The 23,558-nt window shown below is 36.9% G+C and overlaps 1 protein-coding gene across 1 annotated transcript in view; it reads right to left on the reverse strand.

Annotated features, from left to right (window-relative positions):
- The window catches only part of prmt3 (protein arginine methyltransferase 3), a 62,582-nt gene that overhangs the window by 23,556 nt on the left and 15,468 nt on the right, over positions 1-23,558 (reverse strand). The window contains exons 11-13 of the mRNA XM_008405948.3: positions 10,482-10,560; positions 2,388-2,575; positions 199-285 (exon numbers count right to left, since the gene is read on the reverse strand). Coding sequence (XP_008404170.1) covers positions 199-285; positions 2,388-2,575; positions 10,482-10,560 — 354 coding nt within the window. The remainder of the gene's footprint in view (positions 1-198; positions 286-2,387; positions 2,576-10,481; positions 10,561-23,558) is intronic.

Raw genomic sequence — 23,558 nt, forward strand, 5'->3', positions numbered from 1 at the left:
TGTGTGATCGGCAACAAGAGACCCTGATCGGCGATCACCGATCATACACTTTTTCACGGAAATTGGCCGATTATGATCGGTGGCCGATCGATCGGCACACCTCTAATAAAAAGCTGGTTAAATAGCTGCTTTCTTCCCAAGTTGCCTCAGTGATCAAAAGTGGTGATAATATGGTGAGCATCTGTTTGTAATTCTTACCGTGCAGTCTGTGGTTTTTGTTATCTTTAGCAGGAAATCTGTAGTGAACTCCAGCTCTGACAGGCACACTGTGTTACAGTCCAATGTCTGTTGAAACAAAACAAATTAAACAAAACGGTAAACAACACCAGATTAAGCAATACAAGACAAAGCAAAAAAAATTAAATGGATTTATAAAAACACTATATGATAAAATCACAATATCAAAAGAAACTCAATGTAAAAGCAGGGCAGTCAGAGGAAACCTGTCTTTTATAAAACCTGCTGCTTCACGCAGGATTAGGTGCCAAAAGTGGCCATAATAAGATGATTCTCATTTACATGTTGGTTTTTCTTACCATAAAAAGATTGATACTACAGTTGTGTGCAAACAAGGTTAATATTGTCACAATTAATGTACACCGTTCCGTTGTTTCTCTGTAATATCCTGAAATCATTATTAGTAAAATAAGGCTCCAGTTTGAAGCTTTGAAAACATTTTGGTCCCGATTTTATTGAATGTGTTTTGTGGAGGCCAAATTTTTACAAATCAGAGTTCCAGATTGGAGGAAGACAGCTTTTACGTGTGTATATTTTAATTTAAAAATAAATGAGAAAAGAGTTTTGTGCTGGATGAGAACCTATTTATAGAGCCTATTTTGAGCATTTTCAGAAAAGTTCAGAGACTTGAACAGACGATACAAATGCACCGATCCGATAACATCTGAATCGGTATCGATATTGAAACCAATTCTAGGTTGGGTATTGGTGAAAATATGTCCAGATCTATTCGGTCTAATTCTATGCTTTCTGCACTGAGCTTTATTATGCATTTTACATTGTATGTAAAATTCCTAATTCCACTTTTTGACAGGCGTGTAGCAGATTACTTTCACCTGGTTGACCAATTGTTTTTGTAAGTTTCAGTTTGTCTTTTATTTTTACTTTGGGTGTTATACTTCTAACTGAACTGACTGAACACATTAAAGCTGTTTTTACATGCTTGACCAAACTTGTGAAGCCTTTTGTGTATTTAAGTTATCAAATATATTTGTGATTAAATACATTTATGTTTGCTTAAAAGAAAACAAAAACATTTTAAGTCAATTAAACAATTTTTTCCTCTATCGGCTCGGTATCAACCAATACTAAACCTCAGATATCGGTATCGAAAGATCCCTACATTTAAATGACAGCAAGTTAACATTTCTGAAGTTAAACAGTTCAATCTATTTTCACTGAGGAATAAAAAACCCTCATCTGTTCAGTGGGAATTTCTAATTCCACAAAACCGCTTGCTCTCAATTTTCCGGAATTGCAGCCAGCTCTAATGGAATGCTACTGGATCGTATCAACGGGAGGCAATAGATGAGAGTCCTTGTAATTTGGGCAGAGGGGGTGACTATTTGTCACTTGAGGGGAGAAGCTATCGATTAGAGGATTCAAATTCCATTACATCAATGTTCTCCCCTCATTCATCACCCGCCCTGATGGCTGGAGGACGCAACACTTATCAGAGGCGCTAACTGGCAAAGGAACACGGCTCCGGCGCCGTAAGAAGGGCTCTTCTGGGAATTCTTTGTTCTTACATGCAACGCGGTTTCACTGGGTTTGTCTGTGGGTTTTATCTCAGAGAAAAGCCTACAATCAGTTTATATTTGAAGCCTGCAGGCAGTAATGAAGGAACTTAAACAAGGATTAGACAGATCCATCACCACAAACGCTTTCTGAAACTCCATGAGCCTCTCTCCTGGTCCAAGAGCTAACTCTGGTTCTCATTTTACGTATCTATCAATGTTTCTGTCTCAGCAAAGCACAGCAGGGACTTACATAAATGCATTTGTGTGACTTCCTTTTAAATAATTCAGATTTTAGATAACTGAGGGTGCTGTTTAGACCTTTTTAGCCCAACTCTTGTTCATTTGCGTAGAAAATCTGGTTTGGTTGCAGAGGTGTGAACGCGCCATCAAACTCTGATGCGGACCAAAAGAGTGAACCCTGGTCCGCTCCGCCTACAAACCTCGTGCAGTTCGAATATATATGTGAATGCCAAGACAACCAGAGCAGGAAGTGGACTACAGCGCACGGCATTCTGGGTAAATACAACCATAACAAAAGCGACAGTCCAATGCCAGCGGGATAAATGACTCATGATCTTTTCTTATTTCTGTGCAGAGAGGCTGTGATTTTTGGATTTTCAGGATGTTTACCTGTACAACAGCAGGTTCAGAGATGAGTGTCTCCGCCTGCACCACTTCCACCACCGCCTCAGGCACCACCGCTGCCTTCATGCATGCCATATTGAAGCCATATACGTCCTCCCAGAATGCAATGCGGTCTTGGTGCTTCTGTGCGTCTCCCACAGCTACCAGGCTGATGTTACAAAGATCTGGATACACTGGAATAAGAATAAAAATGACACTTTTAACGACAGGTCAAAACTTTATTCCTTTATTTCACTAAAATATCTATTAGTTGAGAGAAATACAATCAAATCTCAAGTTTAAAAGCATATTCCTCAACCCAGAGATGTCAAAACTGTTTGCAAAAAACAACAACTGAGTGGATCTGTTATGAAAAATGCAAAAACAATTCTAAAAACAAACTAAATACACAATGTTTTAATTAAACATACCAGTCTGATTTCTATACAGAAAGTGTCTGTATTTAGTTTATTTGTTTATTTAAGGATCCCTATTGGTCTCTACCAGCAGGGATCCTATTCTTCTGTAAATACATCTAAAATCTGAATCATTTTAGATGTATTCTAGTCTGCCAGCTCTTTTACTTAAAATAAAATAATAAAAACCTCTTATGTAGCCTAGATTATTAAATGGGTGTACCACCAAAGTTACTGGATGTTTTCTGGTGCTATGTAGTGTTAAATTCAAATAAAAGAAAAATGTGTTTATTAAAAGGTGAACAGTTTGAGTTGTTGCTTAAGTTTTTGAATTTAAGATTATTTTAATTTGTTCATATCATTTATTTTTTATGTTTGATGAGCGAAAATTTCACTTTGATTTTGTTTTAAGGTGAAATGCATCTGTGCTATTCTTGAATTGTGGCCATACTGAATCATTTCAAGAGCTGTAAATGGTCCCCGAGCCACAATTTGGACACCGCTGTTGCAATCCAAGTCAGAAAAAAAAAACAAAAAAAAAAAAAAAACAACACATGGAATAATTTAAAGATTTAATTTGTCAGACAGTCCAGACAATAATGAGTTAATTTATTTTACTCTAAGCAACAGATCATTAATCATAACTAGAGGAATGGGAGGAAAGTTTTAGTCTGAAAAAGTCAATTCAGTGATGAGGTTTTTTTTTTTTATATCAACAAATATAATGACTATAAAACTATTTTACAAATTCAATCACTGAACGGTCGAGCATGCAGTGGGTGTGGACATTTACATCAATTTTACGAATGCGCCGTAATGACTGAATCCATCACATGTGAACAAAATATGGCCAGATGACCGCTTTGTCCTACTTTAATTCTTCATACTTTATGTTGCACAGCTCATCCCAGAAACAACGACAGACTGCAACATACATAAAGCTCCTACAATAACACAGAAACATGGTTCTTATTTAAATTAAAGAAAAATAAGTTGTTATATTTCCATTAATCACCTGGCTGATAGACGACATCTAAAAGTTACAAACTATCCGAGATTAATAAACTCTTTTAATTTGTCTGGATAAATTCATAACTTAAGGAATATGTTGCCAAGCAGAGCAAAAAAAAAAAACTACAACCACTCAATTTTCAACATTTATGTTAATTCATAAACTTATAAAAAAATAAACTTTGAGCCACGTTTCTAGAGAGATGGTGTTTACATTTATGATACCCTATAAAGTTGTTCTCTCTACATATACATATACTTTTGATCTAAATGTCTAAGATTGACATCATATTTCAGGATATAAAGCAACAAATTAAAACTGCAATTTTAATTTGTTCAAAGCAAAAATATCAAATCTTTAATCAGTTCCTGACAAATCAAAAAATATGTTTAACAATCAAACTGAGTGCAGCTAGTGCCAGGTAATAAATCAATCCTACAGAGGAACAAAAAATGACAACATTAATAAAGGTAGACTTTAAAATAATTAATTATTATTTGCTAGAACAAACAAACAAAAAAAGAAAGAAACTGCAACCAGTTGAATTAATTTGTATCGTTTTATGTTTGTGTTGAAAAATATCTGCACATCCTAACATAAAAATAAACTTTGGAAATGTGTTTCTGTCATTGCTTAGGACAACAAAGTACAAAGCCGTTTAAAATATTAGATTCTTTTTAGCCTTTAATTTATGCTTGAGGTAATATACTAAATAAGAATAGAGAAAATTTATTTTTAAATCAGACAGAAAAATGCAACCCACTTTCTTCTCTTTATTGTCCTCTTAAGGCTTCAGGGTAAGTGTGATAATAAACCTTTACAAAATCAATAGCAGCATTACTCTGCTTTAAGATTTAATTCAGCAGCAAAACTAAATTATTCCTAAAGAAGAAAAAAGATACAAACTAAAGGTATGATTAATGGCTGCACCGCCACCCAAAACATCAGCTGAGTTATTCCGAAATAAAACAGAAATACAAGAAAAATAGATAATAACATTAATGATTATGTAACAGTTTAATTATTTTAGATACAAGAGTTTTCTGAGATTTGAAACTTCTCTCTGATCACTTCGGTTTTAGATTTTTATATATTTGTTTCCTAAATAAAAATAAAAAGAAAACATAAAATAAGTTGGGTGGGACAATGTCATAATAATATTATTGTATAAGTGTTTTTTGTTATTGTTTTGCTTTTTAGTCTCATTGTGTAAATTACCAAATGAATAATTTATGACCTAAAATGAACATTAAGTGCAAACTTTAATGTTTGGCCATTGGAGTTTCACATCAGATCAGTTGCGAAAAGGCCTGAATGGCTAATATCCTTGGCGATTAGACACAAGATGCTTGAAGCCAAATTTGTTCCTGCAGCGAAGCAACATTAGCCAACTCTGAGGCCTACAGCCTACACCAACGGTCTGGCTACCTTCGTAAGTCAAAACTAAACCAATTTAAATGCAGGAAGAATGCAAAACAAAGTCAAATGATTTCATCAAGAACTGGAACAGGAAGCAACATCGTTATTTTTATGTATTATGATAAATTATAGTGAAACATGCAGGAAAACAGAAAATATAAGAGGCTTTTGGACCTCAGAAATGTTTCTCTTGGATTCTCAAAAATAAATAAATGAAGTATAGACTTTTTTTTTTATGGCTGCACCAAATAAAACCTGTATGATGAAAACATTGGAACAAAAACAATAAACTTGGTTTAGGACATTTTCTAGAAAAAGCATGGACATCTTTGAAATTCCAGAGTTTCAAAACTAAACATGTTTGACTTTTGAAACTCAGAGAATTTCTTAAAAGTCGAATGTTTCTGACTTTAGAAACTCAAAAATGTCCGAGTCAACCCAACTTTATTTTTCTAGCAAATTTTTGATTTTTCCGACTCTGAAATTTCCACAATTTTTCTCATGAATCTGTGAGGTTCAGCGAAAAAAAAAAACAATTTTCTAGCAAATTTTGAACCAAAAAAATACAAAATAGCGAAATGTTTTACATCGTTTTATGAGCAAACTAAATGATACTACAGTTAACGCATAGATCTTTTCAAATTTTTTAACTTTGTTAAAAGTTGAATAGATTGTATTAAAACAAAGAATCATCTGAAGAGACAATGAACACCTTAAATCTGACAGCTCGAAGCAGTTTTCTTCAAACTTTGTAAATATTCTTAGCCCAAGCTGATTGCATCTTGAATCATGAATGTCACTGACTAAGGATGCACGAATCCACTTCTTTTCACTCCCAACACAGATATCTGAGGATTAGCATCAGCCAATACCGATCCAATAAGAAAAAAAACATCACTGAATCGACTTAAAACCTCTCTCTTTTTAAACATAGACAAAAATGAACTGGATTACAAATTTGTAGAATTTGGTTTAGAATTTGAAAGCTGCACTACATCACACTGAAATACATCAATAGCTCCAGAAACTTGGTTAAATATCTAAAAACAGCTTTAATTTGTTCAGGCAGCGCAGTTAGAGGTATAAAAGAAAATGCAGAATAAATGATAAAGAAACTTAAACTGACAAAAACAGAAGGTTAACTACTTTGGTTAAACATGCAAAATATAAACGGGAACTATCCTCCTTTCAAATGGTTCAGAAATGCAATTAGGAATTATAAATATGATGTAAAATAAATACATCTAATTCTATGCTTTGTGCTCTGAGCGACAAAGCATAGAATTAGACTGAATAGATCCACCCTTATGGGTCGGTTACAATGTAAGCATGTAATAAGGCAAAAAGTTACAACGATGATGAAAAATGGGCTACTGGAACAAGATGGAAATGGGTGAGAGATGAAAACATGGATCTGTTGGAATGCTACTACTCAAGGGGTTATATGCAAAGACTGCGGGAGGAATGGTTAGCTCAATGGGTAAGTCACCGGGAGACCCGGGTTCGAGGCCAGGCTGGGGCAAAAAGTTACAACGGTGACATTGAGCTGTCAGTGTGGGTCCTTAGTGCTGGGGAACCAGAGCACCCTGATGAAAAGTGGGCTACTGGAACAAGACGGAAATGGGCGAGAGATGAAAACATGGATCTGTTGGAATGCTACTACTCAAGGGGTTATATGCAAAGACTGCGGGAGGAATGGTTAGCTCAATGGGTAAGCCACCAGTCTTCCTGATGAAAAGTGGGCTACTGGAACAAGAACTGGAACTGCAACAAGACGGAAATGGGCGAGAGATGAAAACAAAATATCCCACATGCATGTGGGATATTTTATTTTTCATTCCAGGTCATGCATGAACATGATGAGTGAAAGGATGATGACAGACAACTTATAGCCTCCCTTATTAGCTGACCCTGAGTATCACCATGTTTACTGATAATGCATTCAATTATTTACACACGCAAACAGAAGCTTTGTCAGTTCATGTTCATCTGACTACAGATCCGAGTGAGTAATTGTGCGACTCGGGTGAAGGTGTAGGTGCTGAGTAGGCAGAATTGGGACAGGCCCGTCTGTAAGAAAGCGAGAGCGACAAAGCGCCAAACGCGGGCGTAATGTGCAGAAATACGGAAAAACGAGGAAGGGTAGCGTCAATAGATTCATGGCTTTGACATCTGCGTCCTTCTCGATTCGCTGCTCACAGCCCGTTTGTCAAGCGGCCCTCTCCCTTCACCCCCACCCTGTACTTTAGCTGTCTTTGCCCCCCTGTACCCCCCATCCCATTGGTCGCCTGTAAAAGAGGAAAAAGAAAGTGCAGGAGGGGGGTGTGTGGTACAAAACAGATCTCTTTTCCCTGGACACTGTACTGTGCCAGGCATGTGGGGACACATTTCAGGATGAAGGGGAAGTTAATGTTGTGGGGAAAATGGGGGAGCTGCTGTAACTCTGCTCTAATGTAGCTTAAACACACATATAGCAGCAACGCTGCAGGGCTGGACTAATAACTCAGCACAGGCATGTGCACAAACACTTCAAATCTAAAAATACGCTTTGGAATAAAACTGGAGAAATCCAACACAGCACAGCAACTTAATGGATTTGCAATTCTTGCACTCAGCTTTATGTGGCCTGTAGACGATGAACTGATACAACATGGAGGATCTCCTCTCATAGCAAACTGTTTCCTGCATACAAACATTGTATTATTTTGAAGATAATGTGGTAAATATTGGTGATTTAACAAAGTTTCCATCATTTATTGGATTTATTTTGAATCTGAAATATCTCCAGTTTGTATTTCTTTAATAAACTCTCTTTGTTTAGTTGCATGTATTTGACATGATTTTCTTTTATTTGGTTACACTGCAAAAAAACAAAGTCTGACCGAATATTTTACCTACTTTCTAGTGAAAATATCTTGGTACGCTTGAAATTAGACAAAAATAGATTACAAGTAAATTTCCAGTAAGATATAGGAGCTTGTCTTAAGTCAACAATTCCTTAATATTGATGAAAATGTTCTACTTCAACTGGCAAACTTTACTTTTAACAATAAATTTTTTCCATCAGTAAAAAAATCTGCCAGTGGAACTAATCCATCAATAAAATGAATTAGCTTGTATTTCTTGCTGATAAATTACACACAGGTTATTTATGTGTTATTTTAAATAAGTTATTTGCACTAAAAACTACTATTACACTATAAAGAAAGTTGCTCTGATTATTGATCAGATTAACTTTTATTTATTTTTGCAAAATTGCCAGTTAATGTACTTTCTTTTGTAAACATACATAAAAAAAGACCCTTTTTTATGTTTCATGTTCCGATGTACATCCTCGGGACGATTAATTAAACTTAGATGAAAAAATATGAAACTCTGGTTTCTGCATTGAGAAAACAATAATCCATAAAATTCTGCGTAAAATCGCCATGAAAGCTTTCTGACCGTCATGCTCATCCGGGTGAGTATTGGTAGCTGTGCGCTGCTTTACCTGCTGTCTCATCGCTCTGGATGTCGTTTTTTCCTGCTGTGAGCCTCGATGTAGCCAAACTCCGTCAAATGTTTGGTTTTTAAACGTCATATTATATTCATTGTGTCGATGCATTTTGACGTGCTTCCCCCCGGAGGTAATTTTCCGCCAAAACACACAAACTTCCCCATTCGCTCTCAGAGCGTTATAGTTCCACACGACATCACTTAGGATTTGTTGCTGCGCGCTTGCGCAGTGTGAAGGGAAGAGGAGACCAGCTGCACATACAGGCTGCGACGTGAGATACTGGTGATCGGTTTTGGTGATCGGCAGCAAGAGACAGTGATCGGTGATCACCGATCATACACTTTTTCATGGAAGTCAGTCGATTATTATCAGTGGCCAATCAATCGACACACCTCTAATATTAATAATATCTACCTTAACTTTAACCATTTGAAGCTTTGAGCATTACACCCAGGAAGTGACAGTGAGCTGAGACCATCAGCATGTTAGTCATGAAGAACCATACACTGACCTCTGACCTGTACGCTTTTGTCCCACTCAGGTCATGTCTCACCTGTCCAATCGTCCTTTCATGCACATTTGTCTCTATAGGTGCTTGTCATTCCGGCTGCCCCTGTGTGTGTGTGTGTGTGTGTGTGTGTGTGTGTGCGTGTGTGTGTGTGTTGTTGTGTAAGTGTGAACCTTCTCGTGTCCCAGGAGCCAGTAAAGGCGGTGAGGTGGAACCGTTTCCCAGCATGGTCACATTTGGCACAAACCATTAAATTTGTGCCAGTGGCGTGATGACAAAAGAAAAAATGATTTTCAAAGTGTGTCAATCTTTGAGTTTCTTTATGTCACCTCATGTTCACCATTAAAAAACCCATTTTTTATTTAGTAGACAGTCAGATTTAAGACTAGCTGCTACTGAGGCAAAACCTGGAGCAATCTAGCTAAACGACTGTGAATATAAATTATATTTATATTTTAATTTCTTTCACTTTCTCTAGTCTTAGCCATCAAAATATATTACTGGCTTGGATCTTACCCATTAACCGCTACAGCTAGTGTTGCTCCCCTTCAGGCGCCATTACTACATCCACAGAACTAAACTGTTAAAATGCAGAATGAGCCAGAATTTGTCACAAAAATGGTTCTGGAGTCCTTATTTCTTGTCAGATTTGTATAAAATACGACTTAAATTAAAGCTGAGAAAAAATATGTTTTCTCTCTGGATGTAATTCTATAAACAATTTGGTTTCTGTCAGTTGTGTCAAGGTGCAAGAGAGGACTAAGCAAATCTCTCTTACATTGGGTCAATAATAGCTGATCTAGGCGTTGTAGTTTATCGTTATGAATAATGACGTTCTACGAACAACCGAGGGAATTAGCCCAGCATTTGTCATTTCTTAAATGGCAAAAAGTGTGGGTACAGACCAATAAACCTGGGGTGGATAATGTATTATTATTTAATTTCCCTTTGGGATCAATAAAGTATTTTTGAATTGAAATTGACGTAGCTTACCACCACGATTGTATGATTTATGAATGTAGTGTAAAGTGCTTTGGAGTCCTCTGACTTGATAAAGCGTTAAGTGCAGGGTGTTTACCATTGTCACCATGAACACATCTAGAAATATTCCAACCACAGGTAAGATATTACCTCAAAATATTTGTCTTTTTTCTATAGCAAACAGAAATTGAAAAATGTGACATTAGTCGCAGCCACAAATGTATATTTATATTTTACGAAACAAACATTAAATATTTATACCACTTACCTGAACCACCGTCAGCCAAGTAACAGTCTCTGGCGTACAGGACGGAGTCCAACATGGATTCAAAGAGCAAGAAGTAACCCTGGTGTTAAAAAAACAAAATGCATAATTACTACATGAAACTTAATTTTAGAGCTTCAAAAGTGAACAGAAGAAAAATGCAACTCAAATTCATGATCGGATTAATCAATCGGAACTTTTACAGTTTTTATTAAAACAGTCTGATGTGCAAATCTATCATTAATGTAACATTTCTATCGGTTAAAAATGAATTTAATAATCTAAGGACAATCCCAGATAATCCAATCTATCTGAGGTTATGTAGTGTAATAGTGAAGCCATCATACTTTAGTCTAGGAATGTTTCTAATGTGGGTTTGTTTTGATCCAAAATGCTCCAAAAGTCATTCAAAATCTTTAGTTTCCATATTACTATTGGCTGTAAAGCCACAGACTGGCATTTATTAATGATCTTAAACAAGATTATAACTGATTAACAAGCTTCTCTTTAACTTTATTTAAAACATGACTTAGCTTTGGTACATCAAGGTTGCTCTATTGCCATTCTTCAAAGCAGATGATTAATGACTTAATGTTTAGTTTTAAATTCAGCATTACCACAGACACTTAAATTAGCAGTAGCTGTAAATTGGCTGCTGCATCCACGTGATCGGATCTCTAAAAATGTGACCCTGAGCTGACCTTGTGTTCTGCTCCAGTAGACGGCACATTAACCGTGGTATTATTCCATTAATGCTGAAATTGAGTTCTGTCCACCTCTTGTAGGCTCCTGCCTGAGTGGCGGATGGTGCTGACAAATGGCTTTTTCTACCTGGTGCCCCCCAGCAAACGCATAAACCAATCAGATCAACCTTTGCTGCAGAGGTTCAGCCCAAAAATATGCTCTTTTTCAGTCCAAAATAAATATTTGCTATAACTTATGGGAGGACACATCTCCATCTGGGATGAGATGAGGGAGTGACAATAAATTGTCCCAGAATTTATCTTGATAAATGTCAATATTGTCATCTTGAAAACATTTTCAACTATTATAATAACAATATAATATGAATGCAAGTACACCCTCTCAAAAATAAATGAACTTTAATTTCCAAAGAACACATAACACTGGAACTGGAAGACATTGTAAATCTCCAAACTAAATAAAGAACCAAAATAATAAATAAAATGGGCTGTGAAGTCCCAATAAAACAAAACTGGCATTAAAAACATTAATCATTAGGCTCAGCCAGGGAAAAAAAACTCAAAACTGCCAGGACATTTGTAAAATAAAAAAAGTACAAAGGTAAGGTAAGGTAATTTATATTGGACATTTTCAGCAACAAGGCAATTCAAAGTGCTTTACATGAATTAAAAGAAAATGCAAACAAAATAAACAAAAGGAAAGAAAGAAAGAAAAAGATAATCTAATGTTGATCTAAGTATGTAAACCAGGAGCTCCTGTTCAGGGTTGCTAAGTTTCCTCTGGTCTAACTCCATTTCTGGGTTGGGAGAACAAGAGCAAATAGTCTAACAATGTTGATCCAGAGGTTTCCTCTGGGGTTCTGGTCTTTGCATCTAAATAGTGAGTACTCTAGTTTCTGATAAAATAAGCTAAAGAGTGACTGATCCAATTCCTTTTCTGGGTTAAAAGTAATATAAACGAAGCTGATTCTGATTCCATTTCTGGGCTGTATAATGTGGATCTAAATAGTGCGTACTCCACAATTTCTAATAATACTAATGAACTAAAATAATTATTTTCTGGGTTAAATAGGGTGTACTCCACCACTTCTAACAAACTAAAACAAAAAAGAGGAAAGGACACATTAGGGCAGATGGCAACATTCAGACAAAACAAAGGGCAAAACAAAGACATGAGTGAAGAGTCCGATAGAGGTGTTGTTATCGAGGAATGATGTCCTTGGGACCGTTCAGCTCCACTGCTCCATGGATACAGGAAAGAGCGTTATGTTTACATATCTTCAAGGAGACTGGAAATATGCAGCCCTTCCAAGGCCACACGGGGGAAACCAATTCATAAACAGAATGTCTTAGGCTGGGAAAATTGTAAATTTCAATCTTCCCTAAAGTCTCTCCGATACATCTCAGTTCCCAATCATCCAAATTAGTTTGGTCGTTCCACTGAACCGAAACTAGCAACTTCTCCAAGATCGATTCCATCCTGATGATCTAGGGTCGGTACTCAACTTCAGCTGTTACTGCTAGAAACTAGATATCTGAAATCTGGGTGACTGAGCCTTCAGAGTCACATAAAGACGGTTACAAAGTTGTTCTTCTATTGCCTGAAAACTATAGTATACACCACAAAACTGTAACAAACTTCCAGAAAACTGGATAACAGCCTTTAAATCAAGGCTAAAACTGCAAATGTTTAAAGTTGCCTTTAAGTTTAATTAGTAGTAAGTGCAACATTGATCAACATATTTGATTGATGGTTTTGTAGTTGGTAACAATATGATATTTTTTATGAAAAAGCACTTTGAACTGCCTTGTTGCTGAAATTTGCAACACGAACTAACTTGACTTGACTTTGGAATTAACAACATGTTTAAATTCAGGAATTCAAACTCGTACACAAGCAGAAAGCTTTATCAAGTGATACTTGCCATCACAAAGTTCCTGTTTTATTACAAGAATGCCATGAATGGTTATTGAAAGTCATTAATGTCTGTTGAAATTTAGAGCTCTGATTAAATCTAGTTGGTTGTGCATCTGAGGAAATAGTCCACAACCTCAATGCGAGAGAGCAGATCAATCTAAGCTGGATGTTTACAGCTTTATAGTGAGAAAGCTGATTAAATTTAGCCTCAACTCAACAGTCTGATGGAAAAGAAAAGGATGGGTTGAGCTGCGTTTGGGAATCCAATAGCTCTACTTTCTCTAGAGTGGAGGGAAAGAGGGACAAGGAGAGGTGAGGGCCAGGGTAGGAGATAAAAACTAAATGAGGAGCATGAGTGTGTGTGTGAAAGGATATATGATTAAAGACAAAGTGGAGAGTGGGAAGAGCAAAACAGGGCGATAGTGAGAGAATGTGGTGGGCAGCAGAACAGTAACTCAGTGAGATAAGAGCCTTATTATTCAAATAAAGACAACATTTTACTGGAAGGAGGAGCGCACACCAAGTCAAACAGCTCTGATTTATAACCCCAACACCAAAATCTTCACCATCTCTGTCATGGGCTGGAGCTGATAGTGATGACAGTGATGAAGCTGATATAACAATCTCATCCTCTGTGAGGTGATAAAGAGAAACATTCTGTCTTTTTATCAACGCTGGACCAGACCCAAGCCAAAGCCGGGCCCACGGACTGTCTACTGCTGACTGCTGTGGTCCAGTCAACGTCCTTACCAGCTGAGTGGATCGTTTTTAAAACCTTCACACGGTCTCGTAATTTAAAGCCCAATTTCACGGGACACTGGTTCATGAAGGAAAGAGGATATAAGAGGTGTGCCTGAAAGCAGAGTCACACCTTATTTTTATCATCAACAATCTTCCTTGGACATCCTGAAAGTGGCACGTTCTACACAGAACCCTAATTTATGCATCTGCATTGTAAACAAAAAAAAAAAGAGGAAATGGAGAGACATCAGTGTCCTGACACTAAATATCAAGAATAATTAGCCAGTAATGAACATGTGATGCTATTGAAGAGGATTGGGGTCACTGAAGAGAAAAAGAAAAACAATTCAAACCGTTTGTTCTTAGAGTTTTGATTTTTTCCCTGAGAATATTGAGTTTCATCTCATGATTCTGAATTGTTTGAAGGAGATTAAAGTCATAACTGCGAAAAAGTGATAATTCTGATATTGACGTCAGAATTTAATTTTTTCAGAAGAGGTCCTATTCATCTTCTGTATGATACTCATTGAAGTCATGAATGAAAAAAAGAAGATACTGCTTCCAAGAACCATATGATCAAAAGCAGATGCTGCTTTAGTTGGTGTTTGGTTACTTAAAAAACAAACAAAACAAAAAAACAGTCCATTCATTATCAGGAACATTTCTCATTTTACCTTTAGTCTACTTCTGATTGGTTAACTACGGTGGACGACAGGTGCGCAGCAACAGAGAAAAGATGCAAACAAAAAAAGAGACGCAACCAAATGAAATGCAGCAAACAAGAAACAAGAAGCAAACAAGAAGACATGCAAACATGTCTTCTTGTTTGATAAGACGAGAGCGGCCCATTAGGCGTCTGTTCTTTTATTATGTCTGTGAGAAACGGCCCGATCTATGGAAGACGGATCCTTCGAAGGCTACGAATATGGACGACCAGAAGAGAGAAGCTGTAGCCTCCGGCTAGCTGTCTAGCCTCCATCTCGGCGTTATGTTGCTTAGCAACCGTGACGTGAAGCACAGAGCGGCGAAGGAAAAAAAATGGACTCAAAGTTTTTTTTTTTTAACTCTTTATTTCTGTATTATTCTTCACCTTTTGTAATAAAGGTTGTTCCATAGTAAAAACTAAATCTGTCTGGTTCTAAAATGTTTAATGTATACAAGGGATATTATTAATTTTCAAATGCTCTCCAGATCTCGGGTAGTAAGACATTACAGTTAAATAAAACTATTATGTTTGAAGGCTTAACTTTAATCAGTCAAACCCATTTGCTCAGGAATAAATTAAACACTTTAGTGCAGTGGTCCCCAAACCCCGGTCCGTGGACCGGTACCGGGCCGCGCAAGACATAGTGAAATATTTCCGTTATATGTATTATTTGAGTCTGGAGGATCTTTTATTTTGAAAATCCTTTAACCGGATTCTCTTGGTTACTTGCACACCAACACTGAGGCCACAAGCAGCAAAATGAGTAAGAAACAGATCAGATGTCTTTGGAAAGTTTCTTTGCAAAGGGGAAAAGGCCCAGAGAAGAGACAGGAGAATGGATTTATCCCGGACCAGTAGGTGAGTCCCACATTGCAAGCCGCTCTGCATAACATGCGGCGACCGGCTGCCAATGAGGCAATGAAGCTTCAAGCTGTTTCGCCACGTAGAGACCAAGCAGGCTGTGGATATAAGCAACACTTCGGGTGTCATCGTCTCTCATCACTCCCAGATGGGACCGTCTCGTTGCAGAGAAACAAGCTTAGGGCTCAAGTTAGTCAGTATTGTGAGTTAAAATTTTCACGAAAGTAAAATGTTCGTTTTTGTGGCACATCTGTATCTTATTTTGAAGGGATTTATAAACGTTACCATAGCGACCAGAGTCGGAGCGTTTGGACTGCAGTCGAGAGGAGATGAGTAGAGCTTGTGAGTCTCAAGTCTGGCTTAGACGGAAAGATTTAAGAATTGTCAGCCGATTCTCCAAACCTCTGTGACCACAGAGCTGATAAAAGTCCAACAGGTTCGATCGGTTCATGTGTCCAAGGCAGGAGCAACACGAACCGATTCCAGTCACGAACATCCCGATTCCAGAGGATAATCCAGTAAAACCCCCAACATAGCGGGAATTTAGAATAACCAAACACGGATGACGATGTAGAAGCAATAGTGATAGTTTGTGGACTCATTTTAAGAGATAAAAGATGTAACAAAAAGAAAAGGCGGTGGATAAAAGAGCAGCCTCTCTATTTGCTGCACTATGATTTGGAGGTGACTGTGTTTTTTCATAGTTAACATTTTTAACTGAATAAACATAATAATGACCTTTAGATTTAATAATAAACATTTCCACATATCATCTCCGATACCCACCGGACCCAGTTGCGCGATATGTCAGCTGTTTGGAATTCCCCTCTGTTCTCACGTCACCGAGCTTTTTGATTGGCTACCTGTCACATTCAGCAGGTCATACTCTCGTTCCCAGACAGAAAAAACCCCACAGGTTGCGATAAAAACTCCAAGACAACCCAAATTAGGTATATTCAGGATTTAGCGGGAACACCAACACCGCCTTATCTGACGGTCAACCCTCGGGCCGCAGCAAAATTTTCCAAGGCTTGACCGGTCCGCGGTAATAAAAAGGTTGGGGACCACTGCTTTAGTGAACCAAAAGATTTTACTACTACCTGACTTAATATCTGTGTTTCACCTCCACTCATAGGGGAACACTAGCGGGAGTTTTTCTAACGATTTGCCGGGAGACATGGGTTCTCTCTCGGTGTGCCGAACAGAGCACCCGGTCACCTGACAGCTGGCGAGGGGAGCTGGCTATTAATGCAGCCGGAGCAGACATCTCCGAAAAGGTTGGAGCAATATTGGAATTAGATGATTTATTAATGAACTGAGCAGATATTTCAGATCTATACATTTACATTCTCGTCTAAAAACATTGTAAAAAAATCATTTTGCGTAATTAGGGGCATGCCATAGCAATGCATAAGTGGAGCAGTACTGACTTGCGAAGCAAGTCAGTACTGCCTCCATGCATTGCATGGCAGGCACCTATTGTTCTACACCCAATAGAACGCCTCTTTATTATTTATTATTCTTCCATCACCGTTAATGCGGCTCGTACCGCTGCGTGCCCACCCACAAAAGTGGTATCAAATCGTGCGGCTCGAGGCCGGCATTATTGCTATTATTTTTATTGGGGATCGGAGTTAAAATGATTACATAAATTAATAAAAACGAAAAAATTTGAGATTTTGTGTCTCACAGAATCAGTAATCTTTCTCTATGAAACACACACACAGGACTGTTTATGGCTGACTCAAAAACCCTTTTTAAATCCCCCTCACAGGCATAAATATCGCCCTATTGGTCTGAAAGTTGGTCATAACATAGATACACATGCATGCTCATGTACAATGTTTACAAAAATTTGCTAGGGCTTATGCTTTTTGTCAGGGTCCTTCAGACTGACGCCTGGTGTCTCCCAAGTATAGAAACTGTGTCTGAAGAGGATTTTCCCGCTCTTTGGCTCTCACAGCTGCAGGGGATTAATTACCATAGCAACAGAAGAACACAGTGTCTGGAACTGCAGCTCCCCAGGACTGCACTGTAGGGTTTACTGGTATTTACAACTGCTTGTGTTTTCAGCATTATACTACTGATTCAAGACTATAACCATTACACATATGTCCCCCATGTTAAAATCTGACATAAATAAGAATAAATAGTTGATTAAAAGTCTATGGACAGAAAATAACGTCGCTGCTCCTTTAAGGAACCAGCGGCACAGACGCAGCGCCTGCGATGCTACAGATCACAAACCTGACAGAGAGAGCAGAAGAGGATTCGTAGGAAAAGAGCGGTGATGCTCAGCAAGGCAGGTCATTAGCATTTGTACAAAAGTTAGCATTTCACTGTCTATGACTAGTGCACTAGCACTTTTACCTAAAGTTAGCTTTTACCTAATTTTCTCATTAATTAGACATGTTTAGTATACTGAATAGAGTAGTAAAATTAAAACAACATGGTCGTGTTGCTCCACATGCTACTGCCAGCATTTAAGCTAACATTAGCATATTGGCTAATTTTAGCTTATGCATCAATTCTAACATAATGAATGGTACAACTACAGTTTATTAAACATGCTTCTGCCTCTCCACAGGTTATTGACTACGTTGCAGCTTTCTTTAGCATTAATGCTAATTTTTAACATCATAGCGCTGCGTCAAAGCCGACGGGCACACTTTGGCATGCCCCTTTAAAATTTCTGCAGGAATTTTCTAGTTTTAAGTGTAATACAGCAAAAATTATTTTGTCGCTATTGCTGCTTTTCTGAACACCCGCTTTAAAGGATGCAGAGCCTAAATTCGGACAAAGCTATTTTATGTTAGACTCCCCCTAGTGGTCTGGAGCACTTCCGTTTTCAGCACTTTTTGTTTGCATCTCTCTTTTTGTTTGCTGCATTAGCTTTTTGTTTGCGTCTCTTTGTTTGCTGCATTAGCTTTTTGTTTGCGTCTCTTTGTTTGCTGCTTTATCCCATAAACAAACTTATTCACAAGCGATTTTAGTTGAGTTTCTTATTTAATGGAAACACAGCAATTGCCAAATAGTGTTTTTTCAACATTTATAATGGAAACATAACCAACTCTTTGGGAGAGAAGACTCATTCCACTATTATAATCAATTTAAATGTAATATTACTTAAATCCATCAGTACACTGATCGTTTTTGTAAAAATACTTCCTGAAATCAATAAACTATCTGAATGGCTAAACAACACAGACAAACGATTACTGTGGGCCAATAGCTCCCTTGGCAGAAGGCAGCGTAGCCACTGTGCATTTCCATAAAAGCGCCTAATGAAAACCTAATGACAATGGGCCGAAACAGCTTATACACATTAACATTAGCATATAAAACGCATTCCCACGGGGGAGCTGGCATTTACATACACATTTTAAGTATACAAAAATAAACACAAAATTGCAAACACTTTTATTTTTCTGCTTTTCTTTTGCAACGATGTGTCTTTTATTGCTCATTTAAGAACGGGTATCTGCACCGTGAAGAAGAACTTTAAAACTCTTTTAGTTATTCAAAGAAAAATGAACAAAAATGTCATCAATCTTTAGGAAAAAGTGTCTGAAAAAAAATCAGAGTCAGCACTTTTCACTTTCACTGCCTCCCCGCTCTCCTTTTGCGTTCAGCTCTCATCTTCCTCAATTACAGCAGATCATCATCACGTCCGGTCCCAGGAGGGGCCGATCAAAACAAAAGCAGCTGAATAAAACGCATGAGTGTGTTTGTGTGTGAGTGGACGTGCCTGTGTGGGAGCAGCACACGACTGGATGGGGGAGACGGGATTGTTTCACGCTTCACTGAATACTGATGGAAGCAGCTCCGTCTCTGTGCTCCTCTTCCATTGCAACATATGTGATCAGATTGTTAATTAGCACAAAAATCAAAGCAAAAGCAGGAAAACGATGGTGTAAGGTTAAATCATGAATTATAAGTTTGTAGACAAAAATGTCCAAAAAACACTGTGAGAAAGAAAGTTATTAAATGCTAATTTAGGAAAAAAAACTAGCTTTGCTCTAGTTTTGCCAGCATTCTTAAGATTAGATTACGAGTTCACAAAGTTGTTGTGAGTGTCTGATATGGATTATGGACCAGTAGAGAAGATTGCCTTGAATGATCCTTTCAAGGCAGTTGTGTTTTACCACCAACTGGAAGCGGATAACGTCTAAAATAATCCTTGTTGCCTCTAATCTCAGTTGTGTCTCATCCATCATATCACTGATAAAAGTCCAACTTTACCAATGATATGTTGGGTCAACTATCAAACATCTTCCTCTGTACAGTCTCTTCTGAAGTGTGACTTGACTGACAGAAGAGCTACAAGAGACCCGAGCAAAAATTAACAATTAAAGTTTTGTACTGCAAAAAAATATCAGTAAAAGTTTAGAGTCTTGAGGTTGGAAGTATGCCAATAAATCCTAATTAGGCAGACTTGTGACTCAGTAACCGTGTGTGTGTGTGTTTGTGTGAGTGTCTGAGTGTGAGTGACAGTCCACCAGTCTGAAGGACAAGATGACTGATGAATGCCTTTTCTTTGACAGTTTAAGGCTCCTGTTGCATAACGTGACTAAAGGTGAAGAGTTTCCATTAATTGGACTTCACAGAATTACCAAACAGATATTCAGATCAGAAATACTTTGTTTTGAATCATAACTAACATAACCTGAAGGATGATCTAAACTAGTGACAGAAAGTTTCTTCCTCCTGATTGTTTTCATGGTTTAATGAAACGGGGAAAAAAACATTACTAAAGCTAAAGACTATTTTAGCTCATGGTGAGTAAATAAAGACCAAAATAACCTTACAGTGAACAATATGTTCACAAACTTAACTTTAGTTTTTTTAAGATGTGAACTTTGAACTGCCGTTTTACTGATACAAATAAACTTGATTGATTGAATTACTAGACCTTTAAAAAAAATAGTAAAACTTGGGCCAAACCTTATGTTGTTAACATACTAAAACTTTTGTAAGTGAATAAATATTCAACAAAAAGTAATTATGTCCAGTATGTAGTTGACTCTCAGAAATTTGCAGTTCAGCGTTTATAACTAATATTATATATTTTTTAATTAAGCTAAAAAATTACAAGTCTATAAAATAGACTTCAATTAAACTGCAATAATGTTGCATTCAACAACAACAAACAAAATCACAAAATCTTATGAACTCTACATGACTGAATGAATGTGGGGAAAAATGAAAAAAAATATTAAAAATGTTGCAATATATTTGAAAAAAAATCAAACTTATTTCTGGTTTTCATTAGACTACGTAATTTCCCTTTAATCAGAAATAGTTTAGTGACTAGGTTTGTCACAATAACGATAAATTGTCCCAGAAGTTATTGGGATAAACGATATTTTTGTTTTGAGACCATTTTCAAGTAATATAACAGTAATAATAGCATAATAATGCTAATTTATTGAGCTCAAAGATCACTATAGTTCAATAAACTTAAAATTTTAATGAATTTTTAACACTGCAACTGGAAAACATTTTAAATATCCAAAGTAAATAACAAAACAGAAACAACAAGTAACGTGAATTAAGTTTCTAAATAAAACTGAGGCTAGTTAATGCACCAGTCTGAAGACATATTATACAATTGGCAGAGAAAAAAGCATCCAAGAAGAAATTATTAACTTTGTTTCAATTCATCATGCAATTAATTGATTTATTGCTTATTGTGACAAGCCTATTAGTGACTCCAATGTTATACAAGAAAAGTTTGGAAAGTAGTTTCCTCCTTCATAAATCTATGTCATTTATCAGCCATCATCTGTGATTGATCTTGGAGCGACAGTCTTAATTTGGCCTTTGGGTAACTCCGCTTCCCTCCTTCCCGACAGCGCTATCCCGCGCTCTCTTATCTTCTCTGAACTGTTTGCTTTTTTGGCGTGGAGAGAAAGAGAGCAGATCAATGTTGTGAGTTATGAAATGACAGAGACGCAGCTGAAGGCACTCTCTCCACAAGACAGAGCCTCATTTTCCCCTTTCTCCTCCACCACCTCCACAAACACATCACATTCGTCAAGTATCTGGTCTAACAGCCCTGTAACAATCGTCTGTCTGTCGTTTTCTCTGCATCTTTAATTATTAATTACAAGTAAATTTCAAAATAAAACTTGATACCGATATCTGAGGTTGAGTATCGACCGATATAGAAAAACCTGTGCTAAATTGACTTAAAACATTTCTATTTTTAAAATAAAGACATAAATATACTGAATTACATATGTATTTGATAACTCTGCACCAGTGCAGCACACTTAAATACACCAATAGCTTCACAAGCTTCGTCAAACATGTAAAAACAACTTTAATTTGCTCAAACAGCGCAATTTAAAATAAATCGCGAGTCTTAAGATGACCAAAACAAAAATTGACTACCTTGGTCAAACATGTAAAAATAAACTACAACGTCGCTCAGAGCACAAAGCATAGACAGAGTGAATAAATCTGCCCTTATGAGCCTCACATATCATCACCGACAGACTAAAAAATGTTCAATATCAGGACCAATATAGATCGGATCGTTGCTTCTCTAGTGTAAAGTGTTAAAACACTTGTGAAATTAAAGTTTCATTCAAATAGTAGTTTTTCTTTGGTTTGATGAGATTCTTTATTCAACTAAGTAACTGATTGCTAATCAGGACAGATATAAATATTGTGATTTTACAGTTATTTATACCTAACCAAAACTGCAATGTGGCTAAAAAGCAGCAACTTTAGAAAAAACTGATCATTTTAAAATCTCATTAAGGGAAATGGTGCGACGTTTTGAGAAATGTGGTTATTTCTTACATTAGAGTTAATGAGAAGATCAGTCACTTCTCAGAAAACACTGGATCGTTTTATATTAACTCTGTAACGGGGATTTATGTTGAACACACAAACATGAGAACCATTTTGTTTGTTTTTTTATTATGTACTAAATATGAAACAGATTATACAAGCATTTATCCCCCTGAATATTACATTTATTTACAAAGTGAAAGAAATCCGATGCTATTTATACAGTCAGCAAAACATGTTTAAAAATGAAAGCGCCAGAAGAATTTGGTTGGATGGATTATAGCATTAGGATTAAATTAAATACACCTTTAGTAGTTTTTATCCCCATTAGAATCACTAATCCATTAATTTACAAGTTCTCCAAAAAGTCCATCTTTCAAAGCTCTGCTGATTTTATTATTATACGTCTTCCATTTTCAAGCCGAAGAACGTGATGGACTTATTTGTTGTTCTGCTCATATTTTCAAATAAATGATGGCGTCTGCTGTGAGAATAAATCAATGACTCCCTAGATAGAGCAAGCATGAATGTGCAGATCTATTAATTGAACAAAGTTCTAATTTATTACAGTTTGGTGACGCAATAAATCAAACAGTCTTCTCTAAAAGTTTCTTCTATATTTGGCTATGCTAACAAATGTAGATTACAGACAATGCCTGACCATATAAAGTAAGTATGAAACATAAGGAAATCATATTTTTGGGCCCTTCCACAAAGCAAATATGATATCTTAAAACATAACTGTGAACATAAAGAGCATTTTAAGAGCAGTCCTTAAAACAGGAAGCACTTCCATATATGGGAACTGGTAATGAATCCTTAATTGTTCCATCTTAAAGGCTACCGAGTGTCTATGGATGTTGGATTATACTAAATTTTGCGAAGCTTTATACTTCTATTTGGATCTCCACTGATTCTAAAAACAGCCCAAGAGCTTAAAAAAAACACTTAGCCTGGTTTGTCAATAAGTTCATGATTTTTGATGTCTGGAAAATGATCCGTTTCAAAAACCTCCAGAACCCCCCCAACCTGTCACCTAGCAACCCCAGCCTGTCACCTAGCAACCCCAGCCCGTTACCTAGCAACCCAAGCTGAGCTCTACTAAAATCTCATTATCTAAGAACAAATTTTGTCGAAAAATGGAATGAACATATTTTGTACAGCCCACAGACTTATCCTAGCCTGTTCAAGGAAGCATAATTGGTCACATTCAAAGACACTCAAAGTTAATAGAAGTCAAAGAAACTCAAAACGTCTATATTTTTTTCATTATCTAAACTGCACTTGCTATTCCTACATTTTGCAAACTGAGGATTTTGGAAAGTTTTGTAAAGTGCAATTTTGATAAA

This window comes from Poecilia reticulata, chromosome 3 (genome assembly GCF_904066995.2).
Source record: "Poecilia reticulata chromosome 3, P_reticulata-male-v2, whole genome shotgun sequence".
NCBI lineage: Eukaryota > Metazoa > Chordata > Actinopteri > Cyprinodontiformes > Poeciliidae > Poecilia > Poecilia reticulata.